The 18,736-nt window shown below is 37.9% G+C and overlaps 1 protein-coding gene across 8 annotated transcripts in view; it reads right to left on the bottom strand.

The window, feature by feature from the left end:
• The window catches only part of LOC150099845 (queuosine-tRNA galactosyltransferase-like), a 529,602-nt gene that overhangs the window by 21,118 nt on the left and 489,748 nt on the right, over window positions 1–18,736 (bottom strand). For all 8 annotated transcript variants that reach the window (XM_090403530.1, XM_090403531.1, XM_090403535.1 and 5 more), the window contains one exon: window positions 10,685–10,759. In XM_090403530.1, the coding sequence (XP_090259656.1) occupies window positions 10,685–10,759 (75 nt within the window). The remainder of the gene's footprint in view (window positions 1–10,684; window positions 10,760–18,736) is intronic.

Below are 18,736 nucleotides of genomic sequence, written 5' to 3'. Positions count from 1 at the left end.
AGTTAAGAAGTGCTTGCATGAAGCAATGGCTGACTGTATACCTAGAGTCCGAATAATAAATCAAGTAGGGGTTAAATGGATGAATAACACCATTAAGCTTGAGTTGCAAAAAAAGAAACAACTATGGAGGGAATTTAAGGAGAAGGGTGACCGGCAGGCACATGAACGGTATAAAGCGCAGGCCAGAAGGGTGACGAGTGTGGTAAGAAAAGCAAAAATGGATTACGAAAGAACATTGGCCATGCAGGCTAAAGAGAATCCTAAACAGTTTTTTAGATATGTAGCAAGTAAAAGGAAAAATGTACATGGCAGATTGATTTTAAAGAATGCCGATGGTAGGGAGGTAACTGAATCAGTTGAGATAGTTGAGTTACTGAGTGAGCACTTTGCAAAAGTATATCATCAAGGTGGTGACATTGCAGAAACGAATAAACCAGTAGATTATACGGGAATTGTGGTTAATGAAGTGGAGGTGAGTAGTCTATTGCATAACCTCAATGTCAATACATCTGTGGGATTGGATGGTATACCAGCTCGTGTTGTACAAGAAGCAGCTAAAGAATTGTCAGTACCCTTGACCATTTTGTTTAATTTGAGCCTCAGGACTGGGTTAGTCCCGAGCGGGTGGAAAGAGGGGAAAATAGTTCCACTGCATAAAGGTGGTTCCAAGACTGCTGTTGTAAATTACCGACCGATTAGCATATCAGGAATCATTGTAAAGGTCTTAGAGAAAATAGTCAAAAGGAAAATACAAGATTGGATTGAAGAAAATGGGATACTGTATCGGGGACAGCATGGTTTTGTGAAGGGTAGGTCATGCCTCAGTAACTTGCTCACGTATTATAACACAGTGACGGCTGAACTGGATAAGGGTAATGGGTTTACGGTGATTCTACTGGACCTTGCCAAGGCCTTTGACAGGATTCCACATGGAATTCTAATCAGTAAATTGCAGCATATGGGAATGGACATAGGGTTGGTGAGATGGATAGGACGGTGGTTGACGAAGAGATATCAGAGAGTGGTTTACTCGGGAGTAGAGTCCACAAGACGGCCTGTGACTAGTGGTGTGCCACAAGGATCTGTTCTTGGACCAATGCTGTTTAATTTGTTCATAAATGATATAGGAAATGATCTGAGAGGAACAGTTCATTTGTTTGCGGATGATGCGAAGTTGGGTAGGGCAATAGTGAATGCAGATGACGTCAAAATTTTGCAGGATGATTTGGATAGATTGGAGGTCTGGGCTAAGGAGAATGGATGTCAGTTTAATGTGGCAAAATGTAAGGTTATGCATTTTGGGGTGAAAAGATTGGAGGCAGTTTACTGCATTGGTGGAACCCTGCTCCAGGAAATTGATGAGGCACGAGATTTAGGAGTGTTGGTGGATAGGGAATTGAAATTTAGGGGACACATTGCAAAAGTGACCAAAACAGCTCATCAAATCACTTGGTTGCTGAAGAATACGTTGACAAGCAGAGACAAGCAGGTTATTGTTCCTCTCTATCGAGCCTTGATAAGACCCCATCTAGACTACTGTGCTCAGATTTGGTCACCTAGGTTTCTTCTTGATGGGGAGGATGTGGAGAGGATCCAGAGGCGAGTGACCAAGATGATAGGAAGTCTGTGGAATGAACCGTATGAGAACAGGTTGAGGATTTGTGGGTTGCAAAAATTGGTTGATAGGCGGAGGAGGGGAGATATGATTGAGACATTCAAATTACTGAAGGGTTTCTATAAAATTAATTCAGAAGATATTTTTGAGAACAGGGCTGGTTGTGGGAGGACTAGGGGACATCCATGGAAACTGGGCAAAAGTGTGGTTAGTAAAGGTGTTAGAGCTGGGTTCTTTACTTTTAGAGTAGTGAATGAGTGGAATGCGCTCCCTGAGTCTGTAGTGGATGCTGTGACAGTGAATGAGTTTAAGGCGAGGTATGATAGATACTGTATGAATGTCAGATAGTTGTGATGAATATGATTTGGGGCCTCCCTCGATGAGTCTAATGACTCCCTGGAGTTGCCCGTAATAATAGTAATAATAGTAATAAATTAAAGATGCCAAGAAATGACATTTTTGGTTTCATCCTTTATCCAAGTGTAAGCCAACAAAGCTTGCAAGTGAAGTAACTCCATAACTGGGCTACTTGTATATAGAGGCTAATGACTTCACATCGATTGCCTTAGTATCCCATAATGCAAAGCACCTATTCTTATGGTGGAAGTATAATGCTATGCATTATGGGAAAGGCCACTAACCAAGAACACAAAATAATACCTTGGCATCTATAATTTAATAAATAAACAAGTGAAAAATACTTTCAACATCTATCTCTAATCCAGAGTATTTCAATAATAAGTGTGACATCTTTTGTCAACTTGTATATGGAAATATGACTTCTGCATTACTTCATCTTTGGTATCTCTTCTGGGTCTGGCTCCCACTGATGAGATCTCACTAAAGGTTTCCATTAGAAAAAAGTAAAATTTGGTATAAAGAAATCTTTAATCTCTTTTGTCACGAAGTTCCACAGTTGGGTAGTGACAACAATACTTTGTTTCATAACTTGTTGAAGTTCCAAGGATACCCTAACAGGAGGGATCTTGCTTGGAGAATTGCATATGGCCGCTTTCCAGTCAATACCATCAAATGGAGGTATTCTAGGAGATATCAAATTTTTGAATAAGTGGTATAGACCACCCACATTATGCAATATTCACCAGAGGGAGATAAAATTCTGTCTATTTTTGCTATGAGAGGTTTTTTTTTTAAAAATAGTTCCATCCTCTTAATTCAATGTGGTCTTATAGTCAATTGCAGGGATGACTGGAGAGCAATCCCAGGCAGAGAAGGCCAACTCAAGGCGATTAACCCAGATGGGGATAACCACCTGGGTATCAGTCATCTTTGCACTTTAGTTTCCATTGGTCTTTGGGTTGTTCATCTGTATGAGATTGGTGAAAAAGGATAACTGATAGCCTTTGGCTATATGATGATATAAAAAAGCTGAGGCCTTTTCTCTATCTCTCATGCTATCCGAAGTGAAGCCTTTTGGCTCTCTTATTTCAGTAATTCTTGTTGCCTTTTGTGATGTAACACCTTTTCTGGCAACTGGTATGGCAAAGCATATAAGTTCTGCATCACTATAACCTGAGTATTTACACTTACATCTCAATTTGGCTCCCACTGACGAGACCTCGACAAAGGTCGAAACCAGTCTGGGTAGTGACCTCCCCCCATATATAACATCATACATATCTACTAGGAGATGTGTTTTACATTATGAGAAATACTAAGGATAGTGATCGGAGCTTACTCCACCTTTACTATGAGTTGTCCCTATCATGAAAGGTTTGCTTACGCTTGGATCCACCAAAACGTTTATAGTTTCTATATTCGGCATTAAACTCTTGTAGTTTCTCTATTCGACTTTGAAATAATGCTGGATTCAATATCCACTTAATTTGAATAATAGATTTTAATATCTCTATAGATGAGAAGCTCATTTTTTTTAATAGTATATTATGAATCTATCCATATTTTATAGCTATCTAAGTTTCAAAATTTACTAGAGTGTTTGCGAGAAGATTATGTTACCATATGCTCTCTGATAAATTTTCAGAAGATTTAAGCTTATTCTATATTTAGCTATAAAATATGGATGGATCCATAACATCCTCCATTTAAGTATCCCATTTATGCCAAACTGAAGTTTCTTCAATTTAATTTAGTTTAATTAATTAATTTAATTAAATGTAATTTATTTGATGTTGTTGTTGTCGAGTCCATTGAAGAGCTTCTAGATATGATCATGGATCTGTAGAACTGCTTTGGCAATCTGTTGAACTTTGATGGAGTAGAGCTTTTCTCTAGGGTCATTGTCAATTTTCTGTAGAGCAGCAGCAATTGCTGGACAAGAACAGATATGGACATGTGTTAGTTCAACTCCTGGACAGTTCTTGCATGTTTCATAGCTTCTACTACCATCTGGCTGAATTTTCATGCCTTTAAAATGTTCCATCCTTAGTCTGGTGATGATTGTGGTTACTTTTCTATTTTCATTAATTTCACTGATTTCATTCTTCTTCTTGATAATTGATTTTACCAATCTTATTTTGGCGACAGAGTTAGCATCAGTTAGTGATAGTGGGTGTAATTTTTGAGGTATGTATCTTGCTTCTTTGGCTAGTATGTCTGCTCTTTCATTGCCTTCAACACTTACATGGGTGGTATTTATCCATTGCAGTGTACAGTTCTTCTTTTTCAAATTTAAAGTTGTTAGTAGTTCATTAATTTCTTGTGTGAGTTTGATTTTCCATTTTTTAATGCCTCAAGTGTCCGTGCAGTTAGCCTAGTGGCTGTGCACTTCGCAACCATATGCCTGGGGAAGGAGTGTCCTAGGTTCGATTCCTGTCACCAACATGAGGAGCTTAAGGATCTTCCTCAGCCATAGCCAAGTTAGCTGGTCAGGAAGATCCTTAAGATCCAGGAAGATCCATAGCCAGTTAGGCGTGGACAGCAGGGTTCCCCCCTGCTGTCCACGCCCAAGATAAGGTAGTTCAGTGAGTTTGGAGCTAGACAGTGTGTGTGTGTGTGTGGGTGGGTGGGTGTTGAACAGTGGCTTCTTTAGTCCTTACATGGCTAGAAGAAAAGCAGAGTAATGGTAATAGCCAATTTGGAGGAGCAATGTCCATAAAAGTACCTATAGAAAAAGGTGCAGCACTGAAACAGAGCCCTATGAGTGACTGAAGGAAGTCTGTGAGGGAAGGGTCATCTATTAAGCAAATTGGCCTCTTCTGAATATCATCAAGAATTCTTAAGAAGGTTTTGGGTTCTCTACCCCCAAATGTGGGAACAGTCCTCCAAGGCTGGTGTCAGATCTGAGATTTATAAAGTGTTAGGAGTTCAGAGGAAGAGAAGTAATGTTTAGAACGAAAAAGAACACTAACCTTTTCAGAGGCTAAGGAGGTTATGTAACTAATATATTTGTAGAAGATAAATTAAAGTCAATCCAAAAGAGAAAGATGACCTTGAGAGGAAACTAGATCATTACCAAAAAGTAAGAGGCAGAATTTTTCTTGTGGGTAATAAGGCAATATTGAGTATTTTTGGCATTGAAATTTTACTAAGCTGTCTTCACTCCATTTGAGGAGATCAGTGTTTAAGTCACTGGTTATGGAAGATCTTGAGGCATCTAACATTAAGAGTACTACAGGATTTAATGAATGAGGAAGAAAAATGAAGAGCAGTGTCATCAGCAAAGCTGTGAATAGGATTTGCAGTCAGAGAAAGGAGGAAGAGTGTGGATGAGAGCACAGAACCCTGGGCACTCCAACACTGATGAGAGGGGAACATCCACCATGACATGCAATTTACGACTAGCAAGGAAGTTGACATTCCAATCATAGAGTGCAGAGGGAGGTCATAAGATGGCAGCGTGTTCAGGAGTCCTTGGCACTAGACAAGATGAAATGCTTTTGAAATATCAAGAGTGATAACCAGAGTTTCCTCTAGATCTTTCCATCATGGTCTGTATCCAAAGGTTGGAGAGATTAACTAGAAGGTGTCAGCAGAATGAGAAAAATACATATTGGATCCCACCATTCTCATTATATATCTAGATTCTGGAGCACACATTACTCCTATAGTTTGATATTATACTGATTAGGAAGCCTACTGATGCAGTTAACACCAGATTTAGTGTTAACTACATCAGTGTTTTACTGCTACACCCTGTATTGGGGAATGTTTGGGATTCCCTACAATGTGTTCAACATGCCCACCAGGTTTTCACCTGCACCACATTTCTCACTCCACTTTTATTCAGAAGAAAAGTGGAGTGAGAAATCAGAATCCTTGCTATGTGAATCAAAACAAGGATTTTGGTCTATAAGAGAGTATGCATTTGCAGCAACACCTGCTAGGATTGCCAAGAGCACTGTTTGTGAAAGCAGGAGATGCTATGAGTAGGTGCCAAAAAAAAGTAGACTTATTAGTTGACTTCATATTTTCATTAACTTTTTCATGTCTCATTAATATTAACTGGTTGCAGTTTTTGAAGTTGCATATGGGTCAGAGCTAGTAAATCAAATAGGAATGCAGAATTATTATTATTATTATTCAGGCCTCCATGGAATCAAAAGACTCATCATGGGAGGTCATTCCTAAGAAACACAAAGTCTATCATGCCACTCCTTAAACTCATTGACCGCTCTCGCTCTCACCACTCCATCAGGCAATGCATTCCATGGTTCAAATACCCTCCATGAAAAGAAAGCACTCTGCACCCTTTTGCTCACAGATTCCTTTCATAACTTCCAGGGATGGCCTCTTGTCATCACTCCTTCCCGATGTTCAACCAAGCAAGAGAACTCCCAGTGTCAACCACCCTGTAACCACCTCTCAACAGTTTAAAAGTCTCAATCATATCACCTCTCCTCTTTCTATCCACCAAACTCTGCAGTCCACATTCCCTCAGCCGATCCTCATAACAATCATTGTACAGTCCTGAAACCATCTTTGATATCCGCCTTTGTACCCTTTCCACAGTTAATTTATCCCCTTCAAATCCTGGGGACCAAATCTGAGAACAATAGTCCAAGTGTTGTCTGATCAGGGTCTTATACAACGGAATGATAACTGTTTTATCTCTACAGGTCAGCGTCCTAGATCTCTTGTCCCCCTCTACTTCCTCGAGTATAACTCCTTCCATAGAGTATGCAGTGTCCCAAACCTCAAGACCTTACATTTTGCTGCATTAAACCGACACCCCCATTCATTTGCCCATCTATCTAGCTTATTCAAATCCTCTTGCAGGGCTGCCGCATCTGCACTATTACTAATAATCCTTCCCAGCTTCGCATCATCTGCAAACAACTGAATATCCCCTTGCAATCCACTGACAATGTCATTGATATAAAGGTTAAGCAATATAGGTCCCAGTACTGAGCCCAGTAGGACCCCACTCGTAACCCTCTGCTTCCTTGAAACTGCCCCACCATACACAAGTCTCTGATAACTATTAGACAGCCAATCCTGAATCCAGTTGACCAATCTGACATCCAGACCCATGTGCTGCAACTTAAATATCAGCTTATCATGTGGCACCCTGTCAAATGCCTTCGCTAAATCCAAGAAAATGGCAATATATACCTTTCTCTCATCTACTGCTCTTGTAACTTTATTATAAAAGGCTAGCATATTGCTAAAACAAGAGCACCCTTTCACAAATCCATGTTGACTCTCACAGATAACATTACCCTCATCTGCCCAATGCTGTATACGGTCCCTCACTACTTTCTCAAAGATCTTAACAACTACTGATGACACACAGACTGGCCTATAATTAGACACTTCCAGTCTGTTACCACCTTTATGCAATGGCACTATCTTACCTTCCTTCCATTCCATGGGCACCTTTCCAGCAGCCAGACTTTCATTGAAAAGCCAGGTCAAAGGCACTGTCAGTTCCCTAGAACATTCTCTCAAAACTCGTGGTGAAATACGATCCAGTCCCAAAGCTTTACTGACATCCAGAGTACTCAGTATCTGAAACACACTCTCCTCCTGTACCTCTAAACCTCGAACCAGCCCTATCCCTCTAGCATTAAAACTGACTCTTCTAGGATGAAATACTCCAATAAAGTGTTCATTGAACAATTCTCCAATGTCCTCTGCATCAGTCACTCTATTCCCATTTTTATCCCACAATATCATTCTTCCACAGTCATTTCTCCTCCTACTGGCCACATAGCTAAAAAATTCCCTAGGATTTTCTTTGGATCTTAGGGCCAATCTCCTCTCATATTCCAGTTTCACTTTCCTTGCCACACTAGTCACTCTTCTGGCCTGTGTCTTATACTCTTCATGCATCTTCTCTTCACCTGTCACCTTATATCTTTTCCATAGCCTCTTTTTCGCATGCAATTCCTGTTTAATATTGTTTGTCATCCACTTTACTCCAAATTGTGTCCTCTTCTTCACTCGTGGTATACAACTTACCATTGCTGCTAACAAATATTCTTTCACAATTTCCCATGCACTAATGATATCCTGGCCTTCCAATTCCCCCTTCATGAAACTTCTCGAAGTTGACGTCTAAGACTATTATAATCACCTGCTTTATAATTCCACATAAGTTCCCATCTCTTTGATATTCCTGCATGTCTATTCATTTTCCAAGTCAAAACCATATGGTCACTCTCTCCAACTGGTGGGGGAGATGTCATCTCAGTTATTATCAACTCTTCTGATGCTATAACCAAATCCAAAACTCTTGAACCTCTTGTTCCCTCTGTTACATGTTGCCTAAGACATTTATCCCTCAAGATTCTAGAAATTCCATTCCCCCTATTGCTACATGCATCTTCCTCTCTCCAATTTATACTACTGTAGTTAAAATCTCCCATAACAATCATTCTTCTTGCACTTGCCAAACTTAACTGTCTAAACATCTCCTGGTCCCCATCCTCTGTGCTCCTGGGTCTGTAGCAACACCCCACTGTTAATAATTGGTGGATTTTTATATATAGAAAGGATATTCATAGATATTATCTTAATATTAATCCTACCATAGAGATGATCTCTGTTTCTAACAATTTTTTTTTAATTCCGAGTGTACCTAAATATTTTTATATGCACAAGGGTTCACTCCATTTGGTGCAATGATCTTAACTCTTTCAGAATCCAAATAATTACTGACTCAAGACCAATTACAAAATAAACAAATTTAATAAAACAAAAACAATATATATACACTTCAAACAATATTACATAACTAACTACAAAATTAATTGGATCCAAGGCCTTTTTAAATAAACTTACACTTAAGACTAGACTAAACACTTTGTTTTCACAATCACAAAATGTTCATAGCCAGTTTCTTTCTCTGTCAAGGCCCTTTTCCGAAGATATAAATTTACTTCATTGAGAATGTGATACTTACGCCAAATTGGATTATGATCCTACGAAATGTCAACTCAGAAAATTAAATAAGCTAATAATGAAACTTCCTCCTTAGATGAAGAAACAATCAAAAAACTTAAGACATACCATGCAAGACCTCCTAGAATTTATGGCTTACCTAAGCTACACAAAACTAATGTTCCACTCAGACCCGTCGTAGACTGTATCAGCAGTCCAACTTACAAGTTATCAAGATTCTGATCTAACCTTCTCCGTCCTCACATAGGCCACTCAGTCTCTTCAATCAAAAATTCTACAGAGTTTTACACAAAAATGAAAGACATTCAACTGTCAAAAACTGACTTGTTAATCAGCTTCGACACTGTCTCCCTCTCCATGAACATACCCCATAAAGAAACAATAGAATTACTAACTCAAAAATTTCCGTCTGATATAGTTGAATTGTTCAAGTTTGTTATTGCATCAGGTTACTTCACCTGGAAAGGTCAAATTTACAAGCAAGAAGAAGGAACAGCAATGGGATCTCCTTTATCACCAAACCTAGCAAACTTGTTTCTAGAACACCTTGAGGAAAAAATATTCACTTTTGAACCCAAACCAAAAATTTGGTTAAGATATGTTGACGATGTATTTGCAGTCTGGGATCATCCCGAACAGGAATTACAACTGTTTCAAGATAAAATTAACCTTCTTCATCATCACATCAACTTTACGTTTGAAAAAGAATCTCCACAGGTTATCTCATTTTCGGATTTAAACATTCAAAGAAAAGAAGACGGTTCCATCTCCACGTCTGTCTTTCGCAAGCATACATTCTCAGGTCGCTACATTCACAATTCTTCCACTCATCATCCATCTCAGAAATCTGGCATTATTAAATCACTAGTTTCCACATCACACAAATTCTGCTCCTCTGAAGAATCTCTAAACCAAGAATTAGAAGTAATCAAAAATACAGCCATCCTAAAACAGCTCAAAAAATCATCAGTCTCTTTCCCACACATCAAACCAGACAAGAAGAAGTCCATAGGATTCCCATACCTTACGTCAAAGGCATCTCCAAACGTTTATCTAAAATTATGTGGAAATACAATTTTGCCACTACTTACAAACTTATCAACCAAATTTACATCTTGTTACCTTCTCCTAAGGACAAACTCTCACCTTTGATGTTGCCTGGCGTTTATGAGATTCCATGATCATGCAAATTGTATTACTTCGGACAGACAGGTAGGTCTGTTCAGAAACGCATCTCGGAACATCAAGACCACATTCGTCATTTTAAACCGCAGAAATCTGGCCTCTCTCAACACGGAATTGAAAATCCAAGCCATAGGATCCATTGGGAAAAGTCTAAACTTTTACATAGATCTTTATATAAACATGAATGTTTATATAAAGAAAGTTCTGAAGCCCTACTACACAGACCAAATTTAAACCGCAATGACGTTCTTACTATTCCTCAAGTATGAGAAATTGTCATACAAAATTGTGTAAAATAATTATTATTAGTTTTTTTTTTTTTACTTCTGTAACACGTCACACACGTTTAATGAGATTCTATTGTAATCATGCGCCTTAACTGTATGTTATTCCTATTATTGTTTAAACTACTGTACTGATGATGCCCTAAGATATTTAGGATGAAATATTTACAATTAAACAATTTTCACTGTGGTTAATATGTGTGTTTCTTTTAATTATGATCTCACCACAGGTTTCGTTATTTAAAAAAAAATAATAATAAGTAAATTCACTCACAAGTTTCACACATATGATGAATGGTGGATTTGCCTTTGTAAAATGCAGGATAGGAACTTGCGGTTTATAATTTCCCTGTAATATAATATAAAAAGTGAAAACTATTACTTGAGAAACAAAAACAAACAAACAAAAAATTCCATTGTGTTTACATTTTTAAACAATGTTTAAACTGAAAATGTAATGCAAAAAAGAGCAGAAAACTTTCTCACAAATTTTTTTTTTAAATAAAAGTCAAAATATTAAAACTGGAGGTGGATCAAAATTACATGGACCAGTATACTACATAAATTAAAAGGGAAAATATTTACAAAAAATTCATCACTTTAAAAAGACCTGGATTGGATTCTCACTATGACGAGAGTAATCTTTATGTGTGTTCTTTCATTTGAAGGTATTAGCAGATCTAATACAGAGGTAACAGAGTTTTTTTCTCCCAGAAACTCAGGTTTTTCATTCCGCATATTGCCCTAGTACACACAATTTTCAATAAGCCTGCTTATTGAAAAATGTAATGAATACAACCTTCATTTTCACATTATGAAAGAAAGCTTGTGACTGCATAAAAACATCATCAATAATAGAAGTTCTTAGAGATTATGGCACTGAAAAACAATTTATTAACATAATAAAATACATGGATGTGATGTAGCCTACATTATCATTATTATTATTATTATTCCTGACACCTCCAAGGAGTCTGAAGACTCATCGTGGGAGGACACCTACAACTGTCTCAACCACTACGCCGAACCTCTACTACGAATCATCTCCATCAATTCCATCTACCGCCCACCTCCACAACTAGTATTTTTTGTCTGTAAATTGCATGTGTTCTGAAGGGCCAATTTGTCTGTATATGGGATGAAAAACCCAAGTTTCTGGGAGAAAAAAACCCTGCTACCTCCATATGAGATCGGCTAACTCACTTTCAATTGAAATCATTCAGATAAAAATTCCTCCCGTCGCAACGAGAATCGAACATAAGCCAATTTCAATTGAAGGGCGCAATGTACCATCGTTCTTAAAAGTTTATTTTTCACTTGGTTAGACTTTATAATAAATTTAGACCCAGACGAGTTTCGACCTACTGAAGAGACCTCAATAAAGGTCGAAACTAGTCTGGGTAGTGGCCCTTCCCTTAATGCACAACATTATACATATCCGCAAGGAGACGTGTTTTGCATTATGGGAGATACTGAGATAGGAGTGTTGGTAGCTTGCTCCACCTTTGCAAGGAGTTGCCTGGTGTTGTACCACTTTACCCCAGTCCTGAAGATACTTTCAGGCACAAATTTTGTTTGCATACACTTGGATAAAGGATTAAACTAAATTTATTATAGTCTAACCAAGTGAAAAATAAACTTTTAACATCTTTCGCTAAATCCAGAGTAATTTAATAAAAAGGTGGCACACCGTTTGGCAGCTCCTATAGGAGGAGATGACCTTGCTAATGCTTCTGCCTTGTTATCTCCCCTTGGGCCTGGCTCCCACTGAAGAGACCTCAATAAAGGTCAAAACTAGTCTTGGTAGTGGCCATTCCCTTAATGCATAACATTATACATATCTGCAAGGAGATGTTTTTTGCATTATGGGAGATACTGAGATAGGAGTGTTGGTAGCTTGCTCCACCTTTGCAAGGAGTTGCCCAGTGTTGTACCAGTTTACTCCAGTCCTGAAGATACTTTCAGGTGCAAACTTTGTTTGCATACACTTGGATAAAGGATTAAACTAAGTTTATTATACCGTCGTTCTTCCAATTGCGCTACGGAGGCACTTAATCATCTCCATCAATATAATCCAAGAATTATATTAAATATCATTCTTAATAAAATAAGTGAAGAAAAAATCAAGGAATAAGGAGGCAAGCAGACACCATTTCACCCAAACTCTCCACATATTATGTGTAATTTAGATGGTCCAAAAAAGGAGTCAATATTAATGGAATTAAATTAAATAACTTTAGATTTGCTGATGAATCTCCATCAATATAATCCAAGAATTATATTAAATATCATTCTTAATAAAATAAGTGAAGAAAAAATCTAGGAATAAGGCAAGCAGACACCATTTCACCCAACCTCTTCACATATTATGTGTAATTTAGATGGTCCAATAAAGGAGTCAATATTAATGGAGTTAAATTAAATAACTTTAGATTTGCTGATGATATTCTTATTATTGCAAACAATATTATTGTATTATCATTATTATGATTATGATTCAAGCCTCCATGGAGTCAAAAGATTATATCGTGGAAGGTCCTTCCTAGAAAACACACTATCATACCACTCCTTGAACTCATTGACCGTTCATGCGCTCACTACTCTATCAGCAATGCCTTCCATGGTTCAGCCACCCTCCATGCAAAACAACCACCTCATCCTCTTTCTCACAGCTTCCTTTCATAACTTCCAGGGATGGCCCCTTGTTCTCACTCCATCCCTCTGTTTAACCAAGCAAAAGAACTCTCCAGTGCCAACCCTGTAACTACCTCTCAACAGTTTAAAAGTCACAATCATATCACCTCTCCTTCTATCTACCAAACTCTGCAGTCCACATTCCTCGGCTGATCCTCATTGCTGGCCTGGTTGCCGAGTGGGTTAATTTATACGCTCTCCAGCCAAAAGGCTGCTGGTTCGAATCCTACTGTGGGTATGGATGTTTGTGATTGTTTGTGAAATACTAGTGGTGGTGGTAGGCAGTAGATGGCATTAGTATAGATGATGGTGATCATTGCGGTTTGTTGTAATTGATAGATTGAGTGGTGGAGACAGAGAGCTGTAGAGTAGGTGCGTGCCCTCCCTCGATGAGTCTTTGGACCCCATGGAGGAATCACATAATAATAATAACCAACACTGAATAGTTCTGAAACTATCTTTGTTATCCACCTCTGTACCCTTTCCATGGTTAATTTATCCTCTTCAAATCCTGGGGACCAAATTTGAGAAATGTGGTTTGATCAGAAAACAACTGAATACCCACCTGAGTCCATTGACCATGTCATTGATGTAAAGGTTACACAATACAGGTCCCAGTACTGAGACCTGTGGGACCCCACTTGTAACCTTCTGCCTCCTTGATATTGCTCCACCATACACAACTCTCTGATACCTATCAGATAGCCAATCATGAATCCAGTTGACTAACCTGACATCTCAACCCATGCATATAAAATTAAATATCAGCTTATCATGTGGCCACCTGTCAAACCCTTTTGCAAAATCCAGGCAGGATATGCCTTTCCCTCATCAACTGCGCTTGTCACTTTTATTATAAAAGGCAATCATATTACTAAAGCAAGAGCGTCCCTTAGAAAATCCATGTTGACTCTCACAGATAACATTATCCTAAATTGCCCAAACGCTGTATATGGTCCCTCTCTAATTTCTCCAAGTTCTTAACAACTACTGATGAAACACAAACTGGCCTATAGTTAGACACATCCAGTCTGCTACCGCCCTTATGCAATGGCACTATCTTACCTTCCTTCCATTCCATGGGCACCTTTCCCATAGCCAGACTTTCATTGAAAAGACAAGTTAATGGAGCTGTCAGTTCTTTAGCACATTCTCTCAAAACCTGTGGCGAAATTCCATCCAGTCCCACAGCTTTATTGACATCCAGAGTACTCAGTATTTGAAACACACTCTCCTCCTGAACCTCTAAACCATGAACCTGCCCATTCCCTCTGGCATTAAAACTGACTCCTCCAGGATGAAATACTCAAATAAAGTGGTCATTGAACAATTCCACAATGTCCTCTGCATCAGTCACTCTATTCCTATTTTTATCCTCTCATATTCCATATCCATATTCATCTCATATTCATATCTCATATCCTCTCATACTCCTCTCATATTCCAGTTTCGTCTTCCTTACCATACTAGTCACTCTTCTGGCCTGTGTCTTATACTCTTCATGCATCTTCTCTTCACCTGTCTCCTTATATCTCTTCCATAACCTCTTTTTCACATGCAATTCCTGTTTAATATTGTTTGTCATCCACTTTATTCCAAATTGTGTCCTCTTGTTCACTCGTGGTATACAACTTACCATTGCTGCTAACAAATATTCTTTCATAATTTCCCATGCACTAATGATATCCCAGCCTTCCAATTCCTCCCTCCATGAAACTTCCCCAAGTTGATGTCTTAGACTATTATAATTACCCACCTTATAATTCCACACACATTCCCTTCTCATTGATATCCTGCATTTCTATATATGTGGGTCTGAAAAGTTCTCGGCCTCGACCATAAATGGCAACACTATCTAAGATTTTTTTATCTAAGTTGGTACATCGCACATCTGTCATAAGCATCCATGTGAAACTGCAAGTCATTCTATCAAGTAGTTTTTTTTATACAGCTGTCTGAAGCAAAAGTGTTGTCTGTATCCCTAGAAATAAATAAAATTAAGTATCGTGCAGCTATAAAATTCTTTGTAAAAAAGGTTTAATGCCAAAAGAAATTCATTCTAAATTCATAAAAGTTTATGGGCACTCTTCTCCTTCGTTTTTGACAATTAAGAAATGGGCTGCTGAGTTTAAACATAGCCGTACCAGCCTTGAAGATGATCCATGTGAAGGATGTCCAAAAAGTGTAACAACACCAGAAATCATTGTTCAGTGCACAATATGGTATTGGATGACCACTGAGTCAAATTGTGTGAAATTGCTGCGACTTTAGGCATTTCAAAAGAACGTGTACGACAACTTTTGCATGAAGAATTGCAAATGAAAAAGCTTTGTGCAAGTTGGGTGCCACACAGATCAAAAACGCACTTACAAGAAAATCTCAGAACAGTGCTTGGAGCATTTTAACAAGAATAAAACTGATTTTGTGCATCGATTTATTATTATGGATGAGACTTGGATTCACCAGTACATACCAGAATCCAAACAGCAGTCTAAACAGTGAACAGAAGCCAGTTGTTCAGCGCAAAACAAGACAAGGTTTATGGCAACAGTGTTTTGGGATGCTAAAGGCATTTTGTTTATTAATTATCTTGAAAAGGGTAAAACAATAACCGGGGAATATTATTCCAATCTTTTAACCAGACTAGACGGAAAAAGTCGTGAGAAAAGACCCAGTTTGCAGAAGAAAAAATCATCTTTCATCAGGACAATGCACCTGCCTACAAAGGTGTTTTGGCAATGAGAAAATAAGGGATTAATATTGTTCATCTTGTTGCATATGAATTTAACATATGAGTTAGGATGTTAGTTTAGTGGATTGGATTGATAAGTGGCTTTCTAATAGCTGTCAGAGAGAAGTTTACAGTGGAGTAATATCAGGGAGTAAGAAGGTTCAAAGTGGAGTTCTGTAGAGTTCAGTACTGGGACTACTACCAATCTATGTCACTGATGCTTTCGTGGGACTACAGCAAAAGTTATTAGTAATAGTGCTGTTGTTTTACCTCTTCGGGAGGATTTGAATAAGCTGGAAAGGTGGACAAATGAATGGCAATGTAGTTTAATGCAACTAAATTTAAGGTTTTGAAATTTGGTATTCATAGATGGGATGTTTCATACTCAATTAGTAGTTATATTGGAAGAAGCAGAGGAAGCAAGAGACCTTGAAATTTCTATCTACAATACCCCCCCCACACACACACACCAAGGTCCCTTGCTCCTATACCACGTCTGAGCACAGAAGTTCAGGTGTGGTTCCTAGGATTTAAGGGGGAAAAAATAGATAAAAGAATATATCTCTAATGGGAACTATTCTTTCATTGATGGTGGGAGGCATCAAACTGATATCATCAAATACTTGATATGTACCCTCAGGGGATGTACAAGATATTATGACAGTACGGCATGAAAAGGTTGCATCGTTACTATCAGAAATCTTCCTCCAAATTAATCTGTTATCTCTAAGGTCATCAGGCTTACATAAAATTCAATACTCTTCACAAAGGGATGAAGGGATGAAGAACCTTTGAAAGTAAACTTTCCAAAGTTCTTCATCCCTTCAAATTTCATTGACCAGATAAGCACAATAACCCTGATAAAATCTAGTCAATGCTTTATACATTGGAATTGTTACTCTATTTGCTGGTAAGCATCAGTATTATAGCAATCCTTTAGGTTACCATTCACATTTGTGATATGTCCCCCAAACTTCAAATTTGTATCAACCTGCTCTATAATATCCCATGTGTCCTCCACTTTTGTATAATTCCAGCAATAGCATAATCCCCCATTAACAGATTCCAAATTTCAAGAATTAACATTGGATCTAAATCTAATAACCCTTCCATGCTTCAATCATCTAAAAACAACTGAATAAATTTCCAGTAATTCAATCTCAGTATCTTTTGAGACAGAATTAAACACCAAAAGTCCCAGTAATAAATCCCTTTCCTGTGTAATCTAGATTCATTTTCCTTGATATGTTACCCCATACATAATTTTTTGATAGACAGCTAATTTCCAATCCAATTCATCAACCAGATATGTAAATCTATACATTGAAACTTGAATATCAACTTATTGTATGGCACTCCGTAAAATGCCTTTGCCAAAAAAAAAAAAAAAAAAAAAAAGGGGGTGGGGGGTGGGCACTGTATGCTTTTCTCTCACCATCCACTCTTATTAATTTATTATAAAAGGCAAGCATATTACTGAAACAAGTATTCCTGTTGCTGAGCAGAGTGACAAGTAACAGCCACCCTTAGTATCCTGTCCTGGAGTGATTCAGGTCAGGAGTGATGCGTTTAGTAGTGATCCTTTAAATTCATTCAGTGAGATTTGACGTGATCTTGTAGATCCTGTAGAGATTTTGGAGAGGTACTCCTGCACATTAAAGTACTTGAATAAAGGTTAAAATTAGCCTGGGTGAAAAACCCTTCCATAATTCTTTTGCATTATGGGATATAAGGCAATTCATATGAAGTCAACAGTCTCTGTATACAAGTAGACTAATCATGAAGTTACTTTATGCTTATGCTTGGATAAAGGATTAAAGCAAGAATATAATTACTTGCCAAGTATAATATACATTATGATCAAGCATGAAAACTTTCAGGAAATATTCCTGATAGATAATATTACCGTTAACTACACAAAGTCTATTTTACCAGAATGAAACATCCCGGTAACATGATCTTTAAACAACTCCATGATGTCATCTGCACTGTTCACTCAGCCTGCAATTCCATCTAAGAGTGTGATTCATCCACAATGATGTCTCCTCCTCTTGTTGGCCTAAGAAATTCTTACATAAAGTAAGAATTTCTTAGGCCAGTTTAAAAAATTCAGATTAAGAAATTCTTACTTTATGTAAGAATTTCTTAGGAAATTCCTAAGAAATTCTTACATAAAGTAAGAATTTCTTAGGAATTTCCTTGGTTTGCAGTTCTAATTTCATGTTGTTTACACTAAATCCTGTTATCATAAGGCATGTTTGCCATTGCTGCTGATAAATATTTCTAAATTAACTACCTCTCTCTCTCTCTCTCTTTACATTCTCATGTCATTCATTATTGCTGCTCTCTATTGACTGCATTATCATATATGGGCATTATGCTATCTTTCTTCTCTCTCTCTCTTTTCTGTTGCATAATTCCTACATTAATTCCAGATCTCTTGCCTTTCAGGTCATTCATACCAACCATCACTGTCATATCATCCACATTCTCACTTTCATATGTTACCATAATCCCACTCTGTGTTATTCCTTCAGGCAAGCACTCCTCTCACATTCTTTTAATAGTTAAGGCAAAGAAACATTGAACCACACATCACTCTTCTTAGATTCATTCATTCATTCCTTGCTCACCTGCATCCCTCTCTCTCTTTCCCTCCCTTTGTTCTCTTCCTTATCTGCTTTCATTGCTTACTCTTCTCTTACTTATCTCTCTATCCTTGCTCCCTGTACTCTTTTGATTTACTCTTATTTCCTTTATTTTTCTGCTTCTCCGATTCTTTCTCCTTTTCTAATTTCTATAACTTTCTCTCATTTCTACTGTTGTTTGCTTCACATTATTTATCCTTTCAAGTGGCCTAACCTATTCCTTCATACTCAACATATTCTCTTTCACTGCCTG

The sequence above is a fragment of the Typopeltis vanoorti genome, chromosome 14, assembly GCF_054136105.1.
Source record: "Typopeltis vanoorti isolate ZY-2024b chromosome 14, IOZ_Tvanoo_1.0, whole genome shotgun sequence".
NCBI lineage: Eukaryota > Metazoa > Arthropoda > Arachnida > Uropygi > Thelyphonidae > Typopeltis > Typopeltis vanoorti.
This window is presented reverse-complemented; position numbering and strand designations above follow the sequence as displayed.